The sequence below is a fragment of the Pristiophorus japonicus genome, chromosome 5, assembly GCF_044704955.1.
Source record: "Pristiophorus japonicus isolate sPriJap1 chromosome 5, sPriJap1.hap1, whole genome shotgun sequence".
Taxonomy (NCBI): Eukaryota; Metazoa; Chordata; class Chondrichthyes; family Pristiophoridae; genus Pristiophorus; species Pristiophorus japonicus.
The window spans coordinates 230464437-230489121 of record NC_091981.1 but is presented as its reverse complement, the minus strand read 5'-3'; the positions used below and the strand labels follow the sequence as shown (position 1 = coordinate 230489121).

Sequence of the window (24685 nt, the reverse complement as noted above, 5' to 3'; positions counted from 1 at the left end):
TATTTTATTCAAAAGTTTTAACACTTGTTTGTACTTAACTTTAATAAAAATATTCTTGTATCAAATTTTAAAGTTTTCAGTTAAGATCACTGACAAAATTCTTAAGATCACTTAAACTTTAAAATCACGTACAAACTTTTAAACTTGTAAATTTACACAACTTACAAAAAACTTTTAATTTGAGAACACTTACAACAGTAATAACAACAACAGCAGCAAAGAAAGGCTGCACCCATCTCTCCTCCACATTCTAAGATCGCTCACTTAGACCGCTGCACTTGGTCTTGTTGACTCCACCTCTGCCTGCAGGCGGTGGCGCAGCATTTCTCGGGTTGGTACCAAACTTATTCTTTTGAACATCTTGGGTAATGCGCACTTCTTGAAGGTGGGGGGGAGGCTTTAATCTGGAAGGCCTGGTCTGAGGATTGGAGTGGGAGTGGCAGTTGATTCTGTCACTGGGCACGCTGTCTGGGCGTGTTCCCTTATTTCAGCAGCTAACTCCAACATTCCCTCCCTCATGTGCCCTGCCAATGTCTCAACTACCTGCGACATCCCCTCCCTCATCTGCCCAGACAGTGTTCACATTTCCCGTGAGAGTGTTGTTACTTCTCCCGATAGTCCCGATACCTCATCGCCTACCCCCACTGATGGTGTCCAGGAGTGATCGTGTAAGGTCAATGCTCTCTGCATTCATTGCCATCATCTGCACCTCAGGAGAGCGTTGTCGAGCTCTCCTTCCCCTCCTCACCCTGAGTGTGGCTTGCTGCATCCCACTGGGACCCGCAGCCTCGTAGATTGGGGCCCTGGGTGTGCCTCGCTGCATCTCGCTGGGACCCGCAGCCTCGGACAGTGGGGCCCTGGGTGTGCCTCGCTGCACCCCACTGGAATCCCCAGCTTCGGACTGTGAGAAACCATGGAATGTCCCATCACTTGTACCACTCAGAAAAGGGCCTGGCACCTCAGTGGGCGGCCGCTGCACCTCCTTCAGAGTGAGTACAACAGTGAGGGCTTCATTCATCACCTCCCCCTCCGTCACCCCCATGCTCTTGGTCTGGAAGGTGGGATTGGAAGATATTCTCCTCTACCGCCTCATCCGTGTCTGAATCTTCTTCTGCATCATCTTCAGACTCATCAGGATTGGCCTCAAGTTCTTCAAAATATAACAACACGGACAAATGGTTAGCAGCAGAGGAGGAGCAGGGTGGGTGGCATGAGTAGGCTCACACAGCGCAGGCTGATTTGAAGGCCCACGATGAGTGATGGCACATTGCATCAACCGAAGCGTAGCTGACGGAGCCATTCCCATGAACCGAAGTATGACTAGCCAATGCAGTACTTAATACTTAGCAAAGCCAGACTCTGGAATTTGCAGGACTTGCCCTCCCCCTCGAGTGTAGGCCCAGCTTGTGCAGTGGTGGTTGCTTTTCTCTAGGCTGGACCCTTCAGAGCAGCGACCCTGTCTTCCAAGGGTGTCAGTGGGTACAGATTTTCCGGGCCTCCTCCTGTTCGAGTTCTTTCTCTTGTTGTGTGTCACTTTCCTCAGTAAAGATGAAAATACAATCTTTTTAGAGAAGGTGTCTTTCTGCTGGGTGTGACATACAGATGGTCACATTTACAATTGCAATTCCATTGAATAAATGAAAATATTACTTGCACTAACTACTTGACCAAGGTCCTGCCACTTCTTTCTGCAGTGGCCTCCAAACCTTGGGCTGGTCACCATTGCACAGTAATCTTCTACAAGTTGGTTCCAGCATTTCTTCTTTTCTTTTGGTGAAACTTTTATGTGACCTCTGCTGGTGTCCAGCTCGTGCCATCTGGCCTCAGTTACAGTAACCAGTGCCTCCACTTCATCTTGTAAGAAATTCTTCGTCCTTGAGCCACGTTGCATTTTGTACTGTAGCTCAGATTTTTCCAATGAGAGTTAAAGTTCTCACACACAACTGACTCTTTAAAAATGGCCGAATACAAACGGGAGCTGTACTGGGCATACGCGCCCATAGCAGTCACGTCAAAAACTTAATTTCTTTCTTCGCGCATGCGTAAAAGGCGCACACCATTTTTTCGGCGCAGATATTAGGCCCCACCCCCCAAAGTTAAAGGACAGGCTGCGCGGTGCCAATTTCAAAAATAGAACGGGGTAACTTGCAAGTTATTTTTTTTGGAGTAGTTGGGGCCAAAAAAGACAGGTGTAACTCTGGGATTACACCAAAAAACGGCATTGGGGAAAATTGAGCCCTCTGTGCTACTATGTGGTTCACCAGGTGAAATGGCCCATCTTTTAATTTACAATAGTATTTTTTTCTAACTAAACATTTCAAGGCTTGCAAAAAAATTCTATGAACAGTTTGACACCAGTAAAAGGAAAAGCAAATGACTGCATGTATTAGAAATCTGAAATTCAATTCTGATGAAGGCTTATACCTGAAACGTTAAGTTTTCCTTTCTTTGCAGATGCTGCCTAACCTGCATTTCTTTTTTTGTTTTTGACAACAGTAAAACAGTAAACATAATTACAGAAGCAGTATTATTATTACCTCATTAAAATTTGGAACATTTACTTTTTTTTAAACAGGGGGAAGTAATAGCAATGGATAAGATTGCAAATAAGGTAAAGAAGATAAAGCAGAATGCTGAGAATTTACAGCTGAAGTGTATAAAAGTATTTTGTTATGATGGAACTAAAGCCCTTGCAAAGGAAGGAACGTGGGATGGGCAAGGTATGAAAGAAAACAAAATTGAGTAGAGTTTGAAAGTAAGGAAAAGTTAAGATTTAGATTGTGCTTGTATATAAAAAAGCTTCATATTTCAAAGTACCTTTTACATGCTCAGGATGTGACCAAGCCATATTTAACATTCAGAGAATGTCTTCAGTACATTTGCTAGTATTTATTTTTTCATTTCTAAAGCTTTAAAACAAATCAGTTAGGACACACTTATTTTGTCCTGCCTAAAAAAATGCATTATAGGAAAAAGAGGAATGGAGCAGATCTGGTGGTTGGAAAAAGGCAAATCTTAGATCTTTTTTCACAAGACAGCTTCAAATGACAGGGAACATTACTGCAGTCTAGAAGTTTCCAATGGAAAATGATTTTTAATTAGCCTAAATTCAATTTGGATGATCTATAATTTTTATTAAATTGAAGAATTTAATAATTTTGTTTTATTCAAGCTGGAGAGTTAACTATTTCTGATTTCTACAGTGGGGCCTCCGTTCCCACCGGGATCTTTTGATCGTGTACTTCTAGATGCACCTTGCAGTGGGTTAGGTCAGAGACCAAATATGGCCTGTGATTGGAGCTTAAAGGAAATCACTTCTTATCAGCCATTGCAGCGAAAGTTGTTTAGAGCGGTAAGTGCTTTCCCTTTTTAAAGTAACACTAATGTAATTACTAAAGAAAATGGGTCCTTGACTGAATTCATGTACATTCTTGCAAAAACATAAAAATCCATTAATTTGAAATATTGCCCTTTTACTTTGAACTTTTTTGCTGTATTTTTGTTTTGAAAGATCGACTTGTACTAATTAGTAAACTCAAGTGTTGTCAAAAGTTTATATATCTATTTAAATGATAGCAATCCAAGAGGGACACTGGGGAACTATAATTTCACTGTAGCTTCTCTAGTAATCAAATTTGTGATCCATAAACCTTATTCTTCCATCTAACAATTAATAGGGGGATGGGAACCTATGCAGGGAGACCGAGAGAAGTAGAATGGGGGTAGAAGCAAAAGATAGAAAGAAGAAAAGTAAAAGTGGAGGGCAGAGAAACCCAAGGCAAAAATCAAATAGGGCCACATTACAGCAAAATTCTAAAGGAGCAAAGTGTATTTAAAAAGACAAGCCTGAAGGCTCTGTGCCTCAATGCAAGGAGTATTCGTGATAAGATGGATGAATTAACTGCACAGGCAGCAATTAATGAATATGATATAATTGGCATCACAGAGACATGGTTCCAGGGTGACAAAGGCTGGGAACTCAACATTCAGGAAGGCTAGACAGAAAGGAAAAGGAGGTGGGGTAGCGTTGCTGGTTAAAGAGGAAATTAACGCAATAGTAAGGAAGGACATTAGCTTGGATAATGTGGAATCTGTATAGGTGGAATACCAAAGGGCAGAAAACGCTAGTGGGAGTTGTGTACAGACCATCAAACAGTAGTAGTGAGGTTGGGGACAGCATCAAACAAGAAATTAGGGATGCGTGCAATAAAGGTACAGCAGTTATCATGGGCGACTTTAATCTACATATAGATTGGGCTAACCAAACTGGTAGCAATATGGTAGAGGAGGATTTCCTGGAGTGTATTAGGGATGGTTTTCCAGACCAATATGTCGAGGAACCAACTAGAGGGCTGGCCGTCCTAGACTGGGTGATGTGTAATGAGAAAGGAGTAATTAGCAATCTTGTTGTGCAAGGCCCCTTGGGGAAGAGTGACCATAATATGGTAGAATTCTTTATTAAGATGGAGAGTGACACAGTTAATTCAGAGACTAGGGCCCTGAACTTAAGGAAAGGTAACTTTGATGGTATGAGACGTGAATTAGCTAGAATAGACTGGCAAATGATACTTAAAGGGTTGATGGTGGATAGGCAATGGCAAACATTTAAAGATCACATGGATGAACTTCAACAATTACACATCTCTGTCTGGAGTAAAAATAAATGGGGAAGGTGGCTCAACCATGGCTAACAAGAGAAATTAAGGATAGTGTTAAATCCAAGGAAGAGGCCTATAAATTGGCCAGAAAAAGCAGCAAACCTGAGGACTGGGAGAAATTTAGAATTCAGCAGAGGAGGAGAAAAATTTTAATTAGGAGGGGGAAAATAGAGTATGAGAGGAAGCTTGCTGGGAACATAAAAACTGATTGCCAAATCTTCCATAGATATGTGAAGAGAAAAAGATTAGTGAAGACAAACGTAGGTCCCTTGCAGTCAGATTCAAGTGAATTTATAATGGGGAACAAAGAAATGGCAGACCAGTTGAACAAATACTTTGGTTCTGTCTTCACGAAGGAAGACACAAATAACCTTCCGGAAATACTAGGGGACCGAGGGTCTAGTGAGGAGGAGGAACTGACGGAAATCCTATTAGTCAGGAAATGTGTTAGGGAAATTGATGGGATTGAAGGCCGATAAATCCCTGAGGCCTAATAATCTGCATCCCAGAGTACTTAAGGAAGTGGCCCTAGAAATAGTGGATGCATTGGTGATCATTTTCCAACAGTCTATCAATTCTGGATCAGTTCCGATGGATTGGAGAATAGCTAATGTAACACCACTTTTTTAAAAAGGAGGGAGAGAGAAAACTGGTAATTATAGACCAGTTAGCCTGACATCGGTAGTGGGGAAAATGTTGGAATCAATTATTAAAGATGAAATAACAGCGCATTTGGAAAGCAGTGACAGGATTGGTCCAAGTCAGCATGGATTGATGAAAGGGAAATCATGCTTGACAAATCTTCTGGAATTTTTTGTGAATGTAACTAGTAGAGTGGACAAGGGAGAACCAGTGGATGTGGTGTATTTGGACTTTCAAAATACTGACAAGGTCCCACACAAGAGATTGGTGTGCAAAATTAAAGCACATGGTATTGGGGATAATGTACCGACATGGATAGAGAACTGGTTGGCAGACAGGAAGCAGAGTCAGGATAAACGGGTCCTTTTCAGAATGGCAGGCAGTGACTACTGGGGTGCCGCAGGGCTCAGTGCTGGGACTCCAGCTATTTACAATATACATTAATGATTTAGATGAAAGAATTGAATGTTATATTTCCAAGTTTGCAGATGACACTAAGCTGGGTGGCAGTGTGAGCTGTGAGGAGGACGCTAAGAGGCTGCAGGGTGACTTGGACAGGTTAGATGAGTGGGCAAATGCATGGCAGATGCAGTATATTGTGGATAAATGTGAGGTTATCCACTTTGGGGGCAAAAACACGAAGGCAGAATATTATCTGAATGGTGGCAGATTAGGAAAACGGGAGGTGCAATGAGACCTGGGTGTCATGGTACATCAGTCATTGAAAGTCGGCATGCAGGTACAACTGGCAGTGAAGAAGGCAAATGGTATGTTGGCCTTCATAGCTAGGGGATTTGAGTATAGGAGCAGGGAGGTCTTACTGCAGTCGTACAGAGCCTTGGTGAGGCCTCACCAGGAATATTGTGTTCAGTTTTGGTCTCCTAATCTGAGGAAGGACGTTCTTGCTATTGAGGGAGTGCAGCAAAGGTTCACCAGCCTGATTCCTGGGATGGCAGGACTGACATATGAGGAGAGACTGGATCGACTGGGCCTGTATTTACTGGAGTTTAGAAGGATGAGAGGGGATCTCATAGAAACATATAAAATTCTGACGGGACTGGACAGGTTAGATGCAGGAAGAATGTTCCAGATGTTGGGGAAGTCCAGAACCAGGGGACACAGTCTAAGGATGAGGGTAAGCCATTTAGGACTGAGATGAGGAGAAACTTCTTCACTCAGAGAGTTGTTAACCTGCGGCATTCCCTACCGCAGAGAGATGTTAATGCCAGTTCATTGGATATATTCAAGAGGGAGTTAGATATGGCTCTTACGGCTAAAGGGATCAAGGGGTATGGAGAGAAAGCAGGAAAGGGGTACTGAGGTGAATGGATCAGCCATGATCTTCTTGAATGGTGGTGCAGGCTTGAAGGGCTGAATGGCCTACTCCTGCACCTATTTTCTATGTAATAGAGAGAAAACTTCAGGGAAGGTGCTTTGAATCTAATGTATACTTCCTAATAGCTCAGTGGTGAAATGCATCTTTAGGTGCTGGTAATGGAGCATGGCTGCACCAGAGCCACTGGGAGTGGAGGAGGTTTGGGGTGGGGATCCCCTATTGCTACATGGCCAGTGGGGTGGTCCATATCCCTGGGTTGTACCTGTCTCTTTTTTTTTTAACCTTGTTACCGAGCCATGGAAACCCTCTGCTTAGCCAGATTTTCCATGTTTCTCTCCTCCTCTGCTTTTCTGCGGTACAATTTATAGCTCCTCTGAACCCATCTTTTGTTTCTGTACTTGTCACATTTCTAACCCTTTTTTCCTTCCACCATCAACCCTTTTGTCATTTAGTCAGCCCTGCCCACCCCCATCATAGACCTTTTTTTTTTTTACTTTCCCTGCCCCAATTTCCCAGGCTCTGTACTTTTTTAAACACTCTTTATCTTTACCATCTTCTAGTTCTGATGAAAGGTCATCGACCTGAAACAGTAACTCTATTTCTTTCTCCACAAATGCTCCCTGACCTGCTGAGTGTTTCCTGCATTTCCTGTTTTTTTTTAAATGTTCTATTCCCAACATCTGCACTAATTTTTTGTTTTTATTTTATATTAGGCTCTGATTTCTAACTGAAGTTTTCTCTTAGGCAGTCAACTTGCTAAGACCTGGAGGCATCTTGGTATATAGCACCTGTACAATAACATTGGCAGAAAATGAAGAACAAGTTGCCTGGGCACTCGATTATTTTCCTTGTTTACGCCTTCAGCCACAAGTGAGTATTATTTGCTATAGTAGATAACCTAGATAATGCAGCTTAAGAACTAAGTTTTACTAAGTTGATATGGATTGTTTTCTCCTATGAGATAAAAGAGCAAATATGTAGGCAAATTTCTGTGAAGCCCAAAAACCATAGGGCAGTAATAGTAGCGGATTTCAACTATCCTAATATTGATTGGGACAAATCTAGTATGAAGGGTATAAGAGGGTGCTGAATTCCTAAAATGCATTCAAGAGAACTTTTTTAGTCGGTATGTAACAAGCCCAACATGGGAGGGGGCGGTTCAGGTTTTAGGTTTGGGGAATAAGCTGGGCAGGTAGAAGGCGTATCAGTGGGAGAGCACCTGGGTGCCAGTGACCATAATTCAGTCAGATTCAAGGTAGTTATGGATGATATGTATGCAATAAAGATAAACTGAGTACTATTTAACTGAACAAGGTACACCCTTGGCTCTGCTTTATTATGGCCCAAAGTGCCTAATTCGCAAAATGGCTGGCCTTTTATACCAGAGCAGCACCCCCATGTACGTGCTGCTCAGTGGCCTCCAACAATTACACCATCTGGTGGCTTCAAACAGCATGTACATATATGACAGATGAGGGCAAGGATAGACAAAGAATAGTCTTACCGCTATTACAGCAAATCCAGGCCAGTGTTTTGTGGAGAGATAGGACTATTGTTTATTTTCCATTCTATCACTTTACTGTTAGCAGGCTTGTCAAGAGCCCAGACAAAACTAGAGGTGAGGATATCTTCAAATAGTTAAAGTTTTAATTGACTTTATTGAATTTATTGATATCACTTCTATACTTTTTAAATGGTGATTCTTAATATCTGTCGGGTTATGTTTCTAACCTCATTTTGCATTGGTATCATTGAAAAGTAATAGAATACATTAAATTTAAATTAAACTTCAGGAAACGCTTCTTTTCCTCATGTACTTAATTTCCTCACAAATTCAACATTTTCCTCTCACTTTTAAATAAAAACTCTGGATTTTAAAGAGTTAAATCACTTTTTTTTTAAATTTACATATTTTCCCGTAGGAACCTCACCTCGGTGAAGAGGGCATGATGGGTGTTGGACTGTCATATGATCAGCTGAAATTGCTGCAGAGGTTTGATCCAGCTAGTGTGACGGAAGGGGACACCAGTGTTTGTTCTTCCGATATGGATCTCGGTCCGATGGCACATTTGATCAAGTCTGCCAATAAGGACACAATAGGCTTCTTTATTGCTAAATTTGTGAAGGTGCAGGATGTTTAACAGTTACTAAGAGTGTATTAAAAAGATTTTTTTTTAAAACTCCAAATACTGGAAATCTGAAACAAAAGCAGAAAATTCTGGAAATAAAGAGCAGGTCATTCAGCATCAGTAAAGAAGACATATCAGGTCTGTAACCATTCATTAAGAGCGTAATAATTGTTTATATCTTGTTTGTAAACTGGTTCACACCTGAAGCTCAGCTGTGATCATCATTAGTATATTGTTCCTATGACAGCAAACCAAAGGCACTGTTGCTATGGTAGCAATAAATTTTGCCAGCTGTTCAATGCGATCATAAACCACGTGTTGAAAAAGGTTATGAGGAGCTTTTGCATTTCATTTAGAACCCCAGATTGCAATATTTGTTTTAAATTGCTTCCTCAGTCTTTTTTTTAAGTTTTGTACATGAAAATATGATATTTAATGTTGAAGCTATTGCTGAGTATGTACTTAATGTCCAAGTTTTGGGTTTCATTTTACATTTAAGCATAACTTTTAATATTTTTGTAATTGTTATAAAATAGTAATGTGAAACAAATACAGTTTTATTAGTCTGTTATTTTTATATTTTATTATTGACAGTAATACATCTTGTATTTAAAAGTTTTGTGAAGCATTTCTCCAGTAAAGGAAATGGAGTAAACTATCTATAATATATTATAAAGTATTGCATATGTTGTGCATTTACTGTCCACACTAAGCTTACTTACTTAAGCCTCAAGTTTCGGGCCACCCCTAGAACGGCGCCCCTCCGAGAGTCACACCTGTTTCCGGCGCTGTAATGCGCGGCAAAAACTTACCGAGCAATTCTCCGATTCACAGCTGCTCCTTTCCAGCTCGGAGCAGCATGGCGAGATCTGCAGGGGGCTGGGCCAAAGCATGGCGCCGATTCTGTGACTGCAGCGGGGCGGGGCTAGGTCAGAGAAGACGACGTCGTGCTGGCAGCTCTGCACATGCGCGCTGGAGCATGCGCACATATGCAGTGTGAGACAAACATTGGCACTCGGCCATTTTTAAAGGTAAATGAGGAAAAGTGCTGATTTGTTTTGTGGAGCTGTGGAAAGGCTTGAGTGAATCTTGGTGATTTTTTTGTGCCTGAAGGAGTGCTTTTAGCAGCACTGTTGAAGAAATCACCTGCTGAAATCAGTGAGTGCTGCTTTTTGCTGCTGAACTTCAGAACAAGTGCTGCATAGGTGCATGCAAAATAAGGACTGTGTGTTTTGAAAAATCAGAGTGTCAATTAAATACAGCAATGGAACAACGTCCACCAAGAACAAAGAATTTCTTGCATGAGGAAGTGGAGACATTAGTTAACATCATTGAGCAGAGATGGCAGGAGCTGGATACCAGCAATAGAGGTTGCATAAAAGTGCCACCCAAAGAAATGAAGAAACGCTGGAACCAAGTTGCAGAAGATTACTGCGCAGTGGTGCATACCATGAGATCTGGAAGCCAGTGTAAAAAGAAATGGCACGACCTTGGTCAAGTAGTTAGTGCAAGTAATATGTTCATTTTTTAATGGAATCGTAGTTGTAAATGTCCCACCCTGCAGAAAGGCGCACTCTGTAAAAAGTTATATTTTAATCTTTGCAGAAGAAATTGGCCCGCAACAAAAGGGAAAGAACTCGAACAGGAGGAGGCCCGCCAAATCTGCAGAGGGTAGCTGCTATGATGAGTCGTACATGGAGAAAAGCACAAGCTGGGCCCACACGCGAGGAAGAGGGTAAGTCCTGAAATGCATCGTGGCCCTTCAAATCAACCTGCTGCCTGGCCTGCTATGTGTGGGAGTACTCATGCCACCCATCCTGCCCCCTCTGCTGCTAAACATTTGACTGTTCTCATATATTTTGCAGAAGATGATGATGGTGATGCCAACCCTGAAGGTCCAGAACAAGAACCAGATGCGGACAATCCAGACTGGCTACAGGTGGCGATGACTGAAATGTCTTCGGGGAGACCTTCCAAATTAATATTTATGAGCCCACATTAGCGGGCATCAGAGTTTCAACACCTTTCATAGGGTCTGGTTCCACCTTCCATGGTTTTGATTCCCAGTGGTGCTGCTGATATAATGGAGCAGTTTACACCCACTGACCCACCATCCCAGCCCATGGCTCGCACTAAAGTGGTGCCGGATGCAAGACCTAGGCCCACACCATCCCAGCCCACGTCTCCTACTCTAGTGCTGCCGTTTGGAACACTGAGCGTCCCACCGTCCCAGCCCGCGGCATCCAGTGTAGTGGTGCCACGAGGCAGACCCAGGCAGAGGAGAAGGAGATTGGAGACACGCTCTCCTGAGATGCAGCGTGCAACAGATGCGGCTCAGGTTGTGGCATTGGGTGTAGAGACCAATGACCTTACCCGATCACTCGTGGGCAGCGTCAGTGCAGTGGGTGAAGAGGTAACTGTACTGATGGGAGAAATAGCATAATGACACAGGAAGTGAGGGAGGGAATGTCCGAGGGAGTGCAGTTGACGGTGCAGACCATCAGGGAGGGCATGCAAGTGACTGCACAGGCCCTCATGGAGGTAGCTGTTGCAATAAGGGCACACAGCCCCGCCAATCAAATGATACCCCCATGAAGATGTGAACAGTCACTGAGATGTAGATAAGAGATGGTTGCAGCCTTTCTTTGCTGCTTTTGTTCTTGTTCTTAATGTAGCTGTAGTAGCGTTTTTCAAATTGAAATTGTTTTGTAAGTTTTGTAACTTTACAAGTTTTTAAGTGATCTTTAGAGTCATATTATAAAAAAAAGTTTGATACAACAAATATTGCATTACATTAATGTTAATTAACTTTTCAATAAAATATTTTTTCATTAAAACTGAATCATGTTCCATTAGCACAACACAACATAGGAACAACTCCAAAAAATAAACATGTCCATGATGCGCAACAGTTGTCGCAGAACCCTCGGGCATCAGTAATTGAGGCGTTCACGGATGAGCTGCTGGCGCAGGGCTGAAGCAATCATTAAAGGAGCACGATGGACCGCCCTCCTCCGACCTCGTGCTCCGACATCAGGCACTTGCATGCTTTCCTGATCATCGTCATCATCCTCATCCTGCTCTTCCAAATTACTATCATCAGACACTGGCCCCTCATGTGGGTCTTCTGTTTCCTCCATCAGCTCCTGCTGTCTCATGATGGCTAAGTTATGCAGCATGCAGCAGACAACAGTGAAGTGACCGACAATCTGAGGAGAGTATTGCAAGTGGCCTCCGGAATGGTCCTGGCATCGGAAACGCTGTTTCAAGATGCCAATGGGTCCTCTCTATGATGCTGGGCGTCGCAATGTGCGCCATGTTGTATTGATGGTCAGCTTCCATCCGTGTTACGCGTAGGGGCGTCATGAGCCAGGTGGTCAGGCCGTACTCTTTGTCTCCCAGTAGCCAGCTCTGCCCTTTTGGCTGCTGCTCAAACATGTCAGATATAACGCTGTCGCGTAGGATGAAAGCATCATGGGTGCTGCCAGGGTATCTTGTATCGACTGACATGGTGCGCTGCTTGTCGTCACACACGAGGTGCACATTAATGGAGTGGAAACCTTTTCTATTCCTGTACTGCTCGGAATCCTCCACAGGTGCTCGCAAGGCGATTTGGGTACAATCAATGCAGCCCTGTACCTTTGGGAAGCCAGCAATATGGAAACATAGAAAATAGGTGCAGGAGTAGGCCATTCGGCCCTTCTAGCCTGCACCGCCATTCAATGAGTTCATGGCTAAACATGCAACTTCAGTACCCCATTCCTGCTTTCTCGCCATACCCCTTGATCCCCCTAGTAGTAAGGACTTCATCGAACTCCTTTTTGAATATATTTCGTGAATTGGCCTCAACAACTTTCTGTGGTAGAGAATTCCACAGGTTCACCACTCTGGGTGAAGAAGTTTCTCCTCATCTCGGTCCTAAATGGCTTACCCCTTATCCTTAGACTGTGACCCCTGGTTCTGGACTTCCCCAACATTGGGAACATCCTTCCTGCATCTAACCTGTCTAAACCCATCAGAATTTTAAACGTTTCTATGAGGTCCCCTCTCATTCTTCTGAACTCCAGTGAATACAAGCCCAGTTGATCCAGTCTTTCTTGTTAGGTCAGTCCCGCCATCCCGGGAATCAGTCTGGTGAACCTTCGCTGCACTCCCTCAATAGCAAGAATATCCTTTCTCAGGTTAGGAGACCAAAACTGTACACAATACTCCAGGTGTGGCCTCACCAAGGCCCTGCACAACTGTAGCAACACCTCCCTGCCCCTGTACTCAAATCCCCTCGCTATGAAGGCCACCATGCCATTTGCTTTCTTAACCGCCTGCTGTACCTGCATGCCAACCTTCAATGACTGATGTACCATGACACCCAGGTCTCTTTGCACCTCCCCTTTTCCTAATCTGTCACCATTCAGATAATAGTCTGTCTCCCTGTTTTTACCACGAAAGTGGATAACCTCACATTTATCCACATTATACTTCATCTGCCATGCATTTGCCCACTCACCTAACCTATCCAAGTCGCTCTGCAGCCTCATAGCATCCTCCTCGCAGCTCACACTGCCACCCAACTTAGTGTCATCCGCAAATTTGGAGATACTACATTTAATCCCCTCGTATAAATTATTAATGTACAGTGTAAACAGCTGGGGCCCCAGCACAGAACCTTGCGGTACCCCACTAGTCACTGCCTGCCATTCTGAAAAGTCCCCATTTACTCCTACTCTTTGCTTTCTGTCTGACAACCAGTTCCATGTCAACACACTACCCCCAATCCCATGTGCTTTAACTTTGCACATTAATCTCTTGTGTGGGACCTTGTCGAAAGCCTTCTGAAAGTCCAAATATATCACATCAACTGGTTCTCCCTTGTCCACTCTACTGGAAACATCCTCAGAAAATTCCAGAAGATTTGTCAAGCATGATTTCCCTTTCACAAATCCATGCTGACTTGGACCTATCATGTCACCTCTTTCCAAATGCGCTGCTATGACATCCTTAATAATTGATTCCATCATTTTACCCACTACCAATGTCAGGCTGACCGGTCTATAATTCCCTGTTTTCTCTCTTCCCTCCTTTTTTAAAAAGTGGGGTTACATTGGCTACCCTCCACTCGATAGGAACTGATCCAGAGTCAATGGAATGTTGGAAAATGACTGTCAAGGCATCCGTTATTTCCAAGGCCACCTCCTTAAGTACTCTGGGATGCAGTCCATCATGCCCTGGGGATTTATCGGCCAAAATCCCATCAATTTCCCCAACACAATTTCCCGACTAATAAGGATTTCCATTAGTTCCTCCTTCTTACTAGACCCTCTGACCCCTTTTATATCCGGAAGGTTGTTTGTGTCCTCCTTAGTGAATACTGAACCAAAGTACTTGTTCAATTGGTCTGCCATTTCTTTGTTCCCCGTTATGCCTTCCCCTGATTCTGACTGCAGGGGACCTCCGTTTGTCTTTACTAACCTTTTTCTCTTTACATATCTATAGAAACTTTTGCAATCCGTCTTAATGTTCCCTGCAAGCTTCTTCTCGTACTCCATTTTCCCTGCCCTAATCAAACCCTTTGTCCTCCTCTGCTGAGTTTTAAATTTCTCCCAGTCCCCGGGTTCACTGCTATTTCTGGCCAATTTGTATGCCACTTCCTTGGCTTTAATACTATCCCTGATTTCCCTTGATAGCCACGGTTGAGCCACCTTTCCTTTTTTATTTTTACGCCAGACAGGAATGTACAATTGCTGTAGTTCATCCATGCGGTCTCTAAATGTCTGCCATTGCCCATCCACAGTCAACCCCTTAAGTATCATTCGCCAATCTATCCTAGCCAATTCACGCCTCATACCTTCAAAGTTACCCTTCTTTAAGTTCTGGACCATGGTCTCTGAATTAACTGTTTCATTCTCCATCCTAATGCAGAATTCCACCATATTATGGTCACTCTTCCCCAAGGGGCCTCGCACAACGAGATTGATAATTAATCCTCTCTCATTACACAACACCCAGTCTAAGATGGCCTCCCCCCTAGTTGGTTCCTCGACATATTGGTCTAGAAAACCATCCCTTATGCACTCCAGGAAATCCTCCTCCACAGTATTGCTTCCAGTTTGGTTAGCCCAATCTATGTGCATATTAAAGTCACCCATTATAACTGCTGCACCTTTATTGCATGCACCCCTAATTTCCTGTTTGATGCCCTCCCCAACATCACTACTACTGTTTGGAGGTCTGTACACAACTCCCACTAACGCTTTTTGCCCTTTGTTGTTCTGCAGCTCTACCCATATAGATTCCACATCATCCAAGCTAATGTTCTTCCTAACTATTGCATTAATCTCCTCTTTAACCAGCAATGCTACCCCACCTCCTTTTCCTTTTATTCTATCCTTCCTCAATGTTGAATACCCCTGGATGTTGAGTTCCCAGCCCTGATAATCCTGGAGCCACGTCTCTGTAATCCCAATCACATCATATTTGTTAACATCTATTTGCATAGTTAATTCATCCAGCTTATTACGGATACTCCTTGCATTAAGACACAAAGCCTTCAGGCTTGTTCTTTTAACACCCTTTGTCCTTTTAGAATTTTGCTGTACAGTGGCCCTTTTTGTTCTTTGCCTTGGGTTTCTCTGCACCCCACTTTTCCTCATCTCCTTCCTGTCTTTTGCTTTTGTCTCCTTTTTGTTTCCCTCTGTCTCCCTGCATTGGTTCCCATTCCCCTGCCGTATTAGTTTAACTCCTCCCCAACAGCACTAGCAAACACTCCCCCTAGGACATTGGTTCCGGTCCTGCCCAGGTGCAGACTGTCCGGTTTGTACTGGTCCCACCTCCCCCAGAACCGGTTCCAATGCCCCAAGAATTTGAATCCCTCCCTGCTGCACCACTGCTCAAGCCATGTATTCATCTGCGCTATCCTGCGATTCCTACTCTGACTAGCACGTGGCACTGGTAGCAATCCCGAGATTACTACTTTTGAGGTCCTACTTTTTAATTTAGATCCTAACTCCTTAAATTTGTTTCCTTACCCATCCTGGAGAAGCCCACAGCCCTGTCATGCATTGCTTGTGCAGTCATTGGGAACTTGATGAAGTCATTCCTCCATGCATACAGTGCAGCCGTGACCTGGTAAACGCAAGCATGTATTGCACATTGAGAGATGGCACACACATCTCCAGTTCTAGCTTGAAATGATCTCGAGGCATAGAAGACAAGTGCAGCTGTTACCTTCACTTCAACAGACAAGGCAGTCGGCGTTATTCTTCTGGGCTGCAAATCTGTTCTCAGCATATCACATATCTCAACGACAACTTCTCTGTGGAAACGCAGCCTTTTGACACAATAAGCCTCGCTCTCGTCCAGGTACGAGCGCCTGGCTCGATATTGCCGACATGGGTAAGGTCTCCTGCCCATCAGCCTATGGGCTATGATGTTCCTGGTGCAGTGAGCTCTAATCAATTCTCTCCTATGCAGTGAATTGATGGAGAACCATTGCATAATCCGTGGTGTTGATAATGCAGCACCTTTACTTGAATTACAAATTAAACTTTTAAACTTGCTGGCTGGCTCTCCCTCCCGGTGCTTTGTACGCCTCCCCGGTCTCCTGGCCGAACAGCCTGGCAGCCTATAAATAACTTTGCAGCTCGGATGCTGCTGTGCTGCCAGTGTCTGTCTCTGTGGCCTGCCTGACAAACATGTCCCGCCCCTTTCTCCTGGCTGAACGGCCTGCAGCCGGTGTGGCCCGCCAGACGAATATATCCCGCCCCTTTCTCCTGGCTGAACGGCCTGCAGCCTATAAAAATAACATTGTAGCTCGGGAGGCTGCTGTGCTGCTGCTGCTTCAGACAGGTAGGAAAATTCAATTTTTTTATTATTTGCTTTATTTATCATTTATTTTTCAAGATTGCTCTTTATTTGTAGAAGTGAGACTGTTGAATGCTTGTATAATTTAATTACTTCCCTTCCCACCCCCCTACACCTGATTTGTAACCTACACCTGATTTGTAATGTCGGCAAGGTTTTTCTGGGTGTACAAAAATCTACACTTACTCCATTCTAAGTTAGTTGGAGTAGGTTTTCACTGCCTAAACGTGCAAAACAGGCTGGATGCGCCCCCCCTTTTAAAAAAAAAAAAAATCTGTTCTACAATGAAACTATTCTAACTCACTAGAACTGGAGCAAACTAAATGCTGAGAATTGCAATTTCTAAGATGCTCCATTCTAAACTAGTTGCTCCAAAAAAATAGGAGCAACTCAGGCCGAAACTTGCCCCCTTAGTCATTAATTTTGAATCACACTTTTTGTATCAAGATTTTACAATGACAAAACCCATGTCAATACTTGCTGTCACACTAGTTTCAGGCTTCCTGCCACGAAGTAACACTGTGGCACTTGTCCCTTAGTCATTTTGTTCCTTTATACCCGATTGTTGGGGATCAAGGACCATCTACTCACCCAATCTGTTTGAAACTGCTCGATTTTGAGAAGCGGTCTACCAGCCTCGCGAGGGACTATAGAGCATCCTCCTCCATTTCGGCTGCCTCCAAAAGTTTGTCACTATCCTCCGCCTGCTCCACGACAACATGCAAGGCGTGATCCTGACCAACGGTTCCATCACAGACCCAATCCACGTCCGGACTGGGGTCAAGCAGGGGTGCGTCATCGTGCCAACCCTCTTCTCGATCTTCCTCGCTGCAATGCTCCACCTCACACTCAACAAGCTCCCCGCTGGAGTGGAACTAATATATAGAACCAGTGGGAACCTGTTCAACCTTCGTCGTCTCCAGGCCAGATCCAAGACCATCCCAACCTCTGTCGTCAAGCTACAGTTCGCGGACGATGCTTGCGTCTGCGCACATTCAGAGACTGAACTCCAAGTCCATAGTCAACATCTTCACTGAGGCATATGAAAGTAGAGGCCTTACACTAAACATCTGTAAGACAAAGGTCCTCCACCAACCTGACCCCGCCACACAGCACTGACCGCCCCCCCCCCCCCCCCCCGCCCCGAGTCATCAAGATCCACAGTGCGGCTCTGAACAACGTGGACCACTCACCTCGGGAGCCTATTATCAGCAAGGGCAGACATTGACGAGGTTCAACACTGCCTCCAGTGCGCCAGTGCAGCCTTTGGCCGCCTGAGAAAGAGAGTGTTCGAAGATCAGGCGCACAAAGCTCATGGTCTACAGGGCTGTAGTGATACTCTCCCTCCTGTATGGCTTAGAGATGTGGACCATATACAGTAGACACATCAAATTACTGGAGAAAAAGCACCAACGATGTCTCCACAAGATCCTGCAAATCCCCTGGGAGAACAGACGCACCAACGTTAGCATCCTCGATCAGGCCAACATCCCCAGCATTGAAGCACTGATCACACTCGACCAGCTCCATTGGGCGGGCCACAATGCTCACATGCCTGACACAAGACTCCCAAAGCAAGCGCTCTACTCGGAACTCCTACACAGCATGCAAGCCCTTGGTGGGCAGAGGAAACGTTTCAAGGACACCCTCAAAACCTCCTTGATAAAATGCAACATCCCCACCGACACCTGGGAGTCCCTGGCCAAAGACCGCCCTAAGTGGAGGAAGAGAATCCGGAAGGCCGCTGAGCAACTCGAGTCCTGTCGCCGAGAGCATGCAGAAAACAAGCGCTGGCAGCAGAAGGAGCGTGCGGCAAACCAGTCTTCCCACCTTCCCTTTAACGACTCACAGGTGGGACAGACAGAGACTGTAATTCCCGTATTCGACTGTTCAGTCACCTAAGAACTCCCTTTTAGAGTGGAAGCAAGTCTTCCTCGATTTCAAGGGACTGCCTATGATGATGATGTAGTCTGGCCTTGGGCTGACTGGTTTTGCAGCCGGCAGATTAACATTCTGCCCACTTTTCAATTACTGTTTCATTATCTTTCTTGGAAAGTGTTTGTTTGGACCTCAAGCGTATCACTTTGGGCCTCTTGCCTCCTCACATTGTGACCGCTTGACCCCCAAATGTAAGTACCTATACTACTCCTTCCACCTAAGAGATTTCCTCTGAGCAGCCAATCTTTATTCAGGGTAAACCAACACTAAAATCTTTAACAAACAAAATCCTTTACAAACACTCAAAGGATTATACTAACTATGTAAATACTGTTACAAATCTTTAATTGACTCAGTAAACTAAAAGCCTCTTTTCTTACCTTCATAACTTTTAAATGGGTGTTTTACTTTTTATAAAACTTGCTTTTCACATCAATGAAATCTGCCATGGATAGGACCATTTTAAGTGGTCGCAGGAATTACAAAACAAGAGATTCTCCAAATTACCATGAGCAATGCCACAGCTGCCAGTAATAAGTCTTGTGTATGATTTGCACCTTCTGCACACAACCATATTTCCTATGATTTGAGTCACACTTTGTATTTAGAATAGCAAAATCCTATTTAAATATTTTGCTGTCAAACTTTCATAAGCTAATCAAATCATAAGGCTTTTTGAAAAAAAAATCTGCCTTTTTTCCTCAAGCTGAAAGTTGTAGGGCTAGAAATTCGGGTTTTAGCGATTTCGCCTGTTTTTGGGCGATAATCGTGGCGGTATTTTTTTTAGTGTTGGATGTCGCAAAATTTGCCAAACGGTGACCAGTGATAGCGATAGCGCTAATTCCGGCCTTGCACGAGTGAATTTGTGTGCCGGAGCAGAGATTTGCGATTGGAAAAAAAGGATCGATTTTTTTTTTCATTCCTTCCCCCCGCCAACGATTCTAGTCTGCTGTCAGGATGCGCCCGCGCATGTGGAGTACATCCAGGACTGAATCAGGTGTTTTTTCACAGAACAAGCAGAAACGATGGAAGGGGACTCTAGCAGGCAGAGAGCCCAAAATTTTAGCTATGAAGCAAACGAGGCCCCGATTGCAGCTATGCAAAGCAGAGACGGAAAATTTAATAGGGAGATGTGCTGGTAAACTCCTCCCAGCTGTGCAAAGACTTCTGTGGATCAGTGTGGCTGAGGAGGTTTCCTCAGTCTATAATATCAAGAGGGACCATCAACAATGTTGTAAAAAGATCAATGACCAGTGCAGGGTCGTCGAGTAAGTAAAATTTTTATTCATGCACTCGTTCATTACTTAAATTGTAAATCTGACACGTTGGCATATGTAGGATTAGTGTTGCACCTTTTTTGCCATGAATGATCGTTACACATTAGTAAAACTGCTTTTTGACATCTTAAAAGATGTTTCCGCACTTTGATCTCTTCCTCATGAACCACATGCAACTGCCAGGGCCATTAAACAGAGGACATAAAAACCTAGAAAATTAGATGCAGGATCAGGCTATTCGGCCCTACGAGCCTGCACCGCCATTCAATAAGATCATGGCTGATCATTCAACCTGCGTATCCCTTTCCTGCTTTCCCTCCATACCCCTTGATCCCTTCGGCCGTAAGGGCCATATCTAACTCCCTTTTGAATATATCTAACGAACTGGCCTCAACAACTTTCTGCGGTAGAGAATTCAACAGGTTAACCACTCTCTGAGTGAAGAAGTTTCTCCTCATCTCAGTCCTAAATGGCTTACCCCTTATTCTTAGACTGTGACCCCTGGTTCTGGAACTCCCCAGCAACAGGAACATTCTTCCTGCCTCTAACCTGTCCAATCCTGTCAGAATTTTATATGTTACTATGAGATCCCCTCTCATTCATCTAAACTCCAGAAGATACATGCCCAGTTGATCCAGTCTCTCCTCATATGTCAGTCCTGCCATCCCGGGAATCAATCTGGTGAACCTTCGTTGTACTCTCTCAATAGCAAGAAAGTCCTTCCTCAGATTAGGAGACCAAAACTGAACACAATATTCCAGGTGTGACCTCACCAATGCTCTGTACAACTGCAATAAGACCTCCCTGCTCCTATACTCAAATCCCATAGCTATGAACGTCAACATGCCATTTGTCGCCTTCACCGCCTGCTGTACCTGCATGCCAAACTTCAATGACTGATGTACCATGACACCCAGGTCTCGTTGCACCTCCTGTTTTCCTAATCTGTCACCATTCAGATAATATTCTGTTTTCCTGTTTTTGCCCCCAAAGTAGATAACCTCACATTTATCCACATTATACTGCATCTGCCATACATTTGCCCACTCACCTAACCTGTCCAAGTCACCCTGCAGCCTCTTAGCATCCTCCTCACAGCTCACACCGCCACCCAGCTTAGTGTCATCTGCAAACTTGGAGATATTACATTCAATTCCTTCATCTAAATCATTGATGTATATTGTAAACAGCTGGGGTCCCAGCACTGAACCCTGTGGCACCCCACTGGTCACTGTCTGCCATTCTGAAAAGGACCCGTTTATTCCAACTCTCTGCTTCCTATCTGCCAACCAGTTCTCTATTCACGTCAATACATTATCCCCAATACCATGTGCTTTAATTTTGCACACTAATCTCTTGTGTGGAACCTTGTCAAAAGCCTTTTGAAAGTCCAAATACACCACATCCACTGGTTCTCCCTTGTCCACTCTACTTGTTACATCCTCAAAAAATTCTAGAAGATTTGTCAAGCATGATTTCCCTTTCATAAATCCATGCTGACTTGGACCGATCCTGTCACTGCTTTCCAAATGCGCTGCTATTTCATCTTTAATAATTGATTCCAACATTTTCCCCATTACCGATGTCAGGCTAGCCGGACTATAATTCCCTGTGTTCTCTCTTTTTTAAAAAAAAAAGTGGTGTTATATTAGCTACTCTCCAGTCGAAAGGAACTGATCCAGACTCATTAGAATGTTGGAAAATGATCACCAATGCATCCACTATTTCTAGGGCTCTTCCTTAAGTACGCTGGGATGCAGCCAATCAGGCCCTGGGGATTTATCGGCCTTCAATCCCATCAATTTTCCTTACACAATTTCCTGACTAATAACGATTTCCTTCAGTTCCTCCTTTTCGCTAGACCCTCGAACCGCTAGTATTTCCGGAAGGTTATTTGTGTCTTCCTTAGTGAAGACAGATCCAATGTATTTGTTCAATTGGTCTGCCATTTCTTTGATCCCCATTATAAATTCATCTGATTCTGACTGCAAAGGACCTACGATGGTCTTCACTAATCTTTTTCTCTTCACATATCTATCGAAGCTTTTGCAGTCGGTTTTTATGTTCCCTGCAAGCTTCCTCTCATACTCTATTTCCCCCCTCCTAATTAGACCCTTTGTCCTCCTCTGCTGAATTCTAAATTTCTCCCAGTCCTCAGGTTTGCTGCTTTTTCTGGCCAATTTATATGCCTCTTCCTTGGATTTAACACTATCCTTAATTTCCCTTGTTAGCCACGGTTGAGCTACTTTCCCCTTTTTATTTTTTACTCCAGACAGGGATGTACAATTGTTGAAGTTCATCCATGTAATCTATAAATGTCTGCCATTGCCTATCTACTGTCAACCCTGCCAGTCTATCCTAGCCAATTCACTTCTCATACCATCGAAGTTACCTTTCCTTAAGTTCAGGACCCTAGTCTCTGAATTAACACTGTTACTCTCCATCTTAATAAAGAATTCTACCATATTATGGTCACTCTTTCCCAGGGGGCCTCGCACAACAAGATTGCTAATTAGTCCTCTCTCATTACACATCACCCAGTCTAGGATGGCCAGCTCTCTAGTTCGTTCGTTGACCTATTGGTCGCGAAAGCCATCCCCAATACACTCCATGAAATCCTCCTCTACCGCATTGCTACCGGCTTGGTTAGCCCAATCTATATGTAGATTAAAGTCGCCTATAATAACTATTGTACCTTTATTGCACGTATCCCTAATTTCTTCTTTAATGCCATCCCCAACCTCACTACTACTGTTTGGTGGTCTGTACACAACTCCCACTAGCGTTTTCTGCCCTTTGGTATTCCGCAGCTCTACCCATACAGATTCCACATCATCAAAGCTAATGTCCTTTCTTACTATTGCGTTAATTTCCTCTTTAACCAGCAACGCTACCCCACCTCCTTTTACTTTCTGTCTATCCTTCCTGAATGTTGAATACCCCTGGATGTCGAGTTCCCAGCCTTGGTCACCCTGGAGCCATGACTCCGTAATGCCAATTATATCATAATCGTTAATAGCTGCCTGCGCAGTTAATTCATCCACCTTATTACGAATACTCCTTGCATTGAGGCACAGAGCCTTCAGGTTTGTCTTTTTAACACTCAATGTTCCTTTAGAATTTTGCTGTAATGTGGCCCTTTTTAATTTTTGCCTTGGGTTTCTCTGTCCTCCACTTTTACTATTCTCCTTTCTATCTTTTGCTTCTGCCCCCATTTTATTTCCCTCTGTCTCCCTGCAAAGGTTCCCATTCTCCTGCCATATTAGTTTAACCCCTCCTCAACAACACTAGCAAACACTCCCCCTAGGACATTGGTTCCAGTCTTGCCCAGGTGCAGACTGTCCAGTTTGTACTGGTCTCACCTCCCCCAGAACCAGTTCCAATGTCCCAGGAATTTGAATTCCTCCCTCTTGCACCACTCCTCAAGCCACGTATTCATTTTAGCTATCCTGCTATTTCTACTCTGACTAGCATGTGGCACTGGTAGCAATCCTGAGATTACTACCTTTGAGGTCCTACTTTTTAATTTAAGTCCTAGCTCCCTAAATTCAGCTTGTAGGATCTCATCCCGCTTTTAACTATATTGTTGGTACCTAAATGCACCACGACAACTGGCTGTTCACCCTCCCCCTCCAGAATATCTTGCAGCTACTCCGAGACATCCTTGACCCTTGCACCAGGGAGGACACAGTATTAAATGCACACAATATGGTATAAGTACTTTGATGGCTATCTGTGTGTGCCACAAGAACAGAAGGGCCCTGGGGTAACCATTCCAATTGTCATCTTTGCAAGAAAAATGTTGCATAACCACCGGGAACAGCATTGCACAGGTGGTGGTCCACCGCAGACATTGCCATTAACGGACCTAGAGGAGCGTGATGCAGCTCTGATTGGTGCCTCGGGAGGTCAACTACCCGTGGGGTTGCTGATCCCCTGTTCAAAACTGAGGGTAAGTTCTGCAAAATCCGCGGGCTGGGTTGCGGCAATATGATGTAATGTCTGTGGGCTCTGGTTGGGGCAATGTCATGCAGCGGCGCCAGTCCTTCAAATGAGCCTGTGTTATATGACCTTCCTCATGTCACCCTGTCCCCTCCCCTGCTGCTAACCACTCATCTGTTGTTTTCTATTTCCAGATGAGGAGGTGCCAAATCCACCAATGGAAGCCTCCACCTCAGCCCATCATGTGAGGGTGCAGGAGGGGGCGAACGAAGACACCGAGGACGAGGAACCTCCACAGGAGAAGAAAACTCAGGAAGCTATTCTGGGTGGAGGGGGGTGGTGGGGTAGAGGTGGGAGGCAAAGCCAATTCAATCGACACCTCTTTTAGCTGCGGCCAGTAGCTCTGATCAGGAAGACACATTCTCCGACTTGGGCCAATCCGAGGCTCCGGGTCCAAGTGGCGTGCAGCCACGCGCTCCCAGGGTTGAATCCCATATGCCGTCTCTCCGGAGGGTGAGTTGGCAAAGCCGGTCTGCTGACAGACAGGCAGATGCATACCTGGACATGCTGGGACTGTCACTATCGGCGGACATGAGGGAGGGCATGTCGCAGATTGTCGCGGCTGTCAATGACCACGCCCAATTGATGGTTTCTACCTTGGCACATGCGGACCTACATCAGTGCACATCGTTCTTTCAAAGTTTTGTTGCTATTTTATAAAAGTTTTAAAAGTTTCCCAATTCTGTTAAGTTATTGAAAGTTCACAATAATGTTGAATTAATTTTATTCCAGTTTCCAAATTACATTTAAAATGTTTAATAAATCTTATTCAAGTTACTGCATGTTAAATAAATTTGTTTGTTCATCTTAACCATTCCTGTGTAGTGTCTCATTTGCAATGGTGAA

General features: G+C 44.2%; 1 protein-coding gene across 7 annotated transcripts in view; it reads left to right on the top strand.

The window, feature by feature from the left end:
• Nucleotides 1–24110, top strand: part of nsun6 (NOP2/Sun RNA methyltransferase 6) — a 61921-nt gene extending 37811 nt beyond the window's left edge. For 5 of the 7 annotated variants that reach the window (XR_011593385.1, XR_011593380.1, XR_011593382.1 and 2 more), the window contains 6 exons: nt 2576–2720; nt 3204–3352; nt 7381–7506; nt 8559–8903; nt 10371–10500; nt 10631–11537. Coding sequence is in view for 1 of the 7 variants with exons in the window: in XM_070881374.1 (XP_070737475.1) it covers nt 2576–2720; nt 3204–3352; nt 7381–7506; nt 8559–8777 (639 nt within the window). In the remaining 6 variants the exon portion in view is untranslated. Of the gene's footprint in view, nt 1–2575; nt 2721–3203; nt 3353–7380; nt 7507–8558; nt 9233–10370; nt 10501–10630; nt 11538–23973 lie in introns of those variants that run through there. The other 2 variants (XR_011593384.1, XM_070881374.1) reach the window with 2 other exon arrangements.
• Nucleotides 24111–24685: the final 575 nt, after the last annotated feature.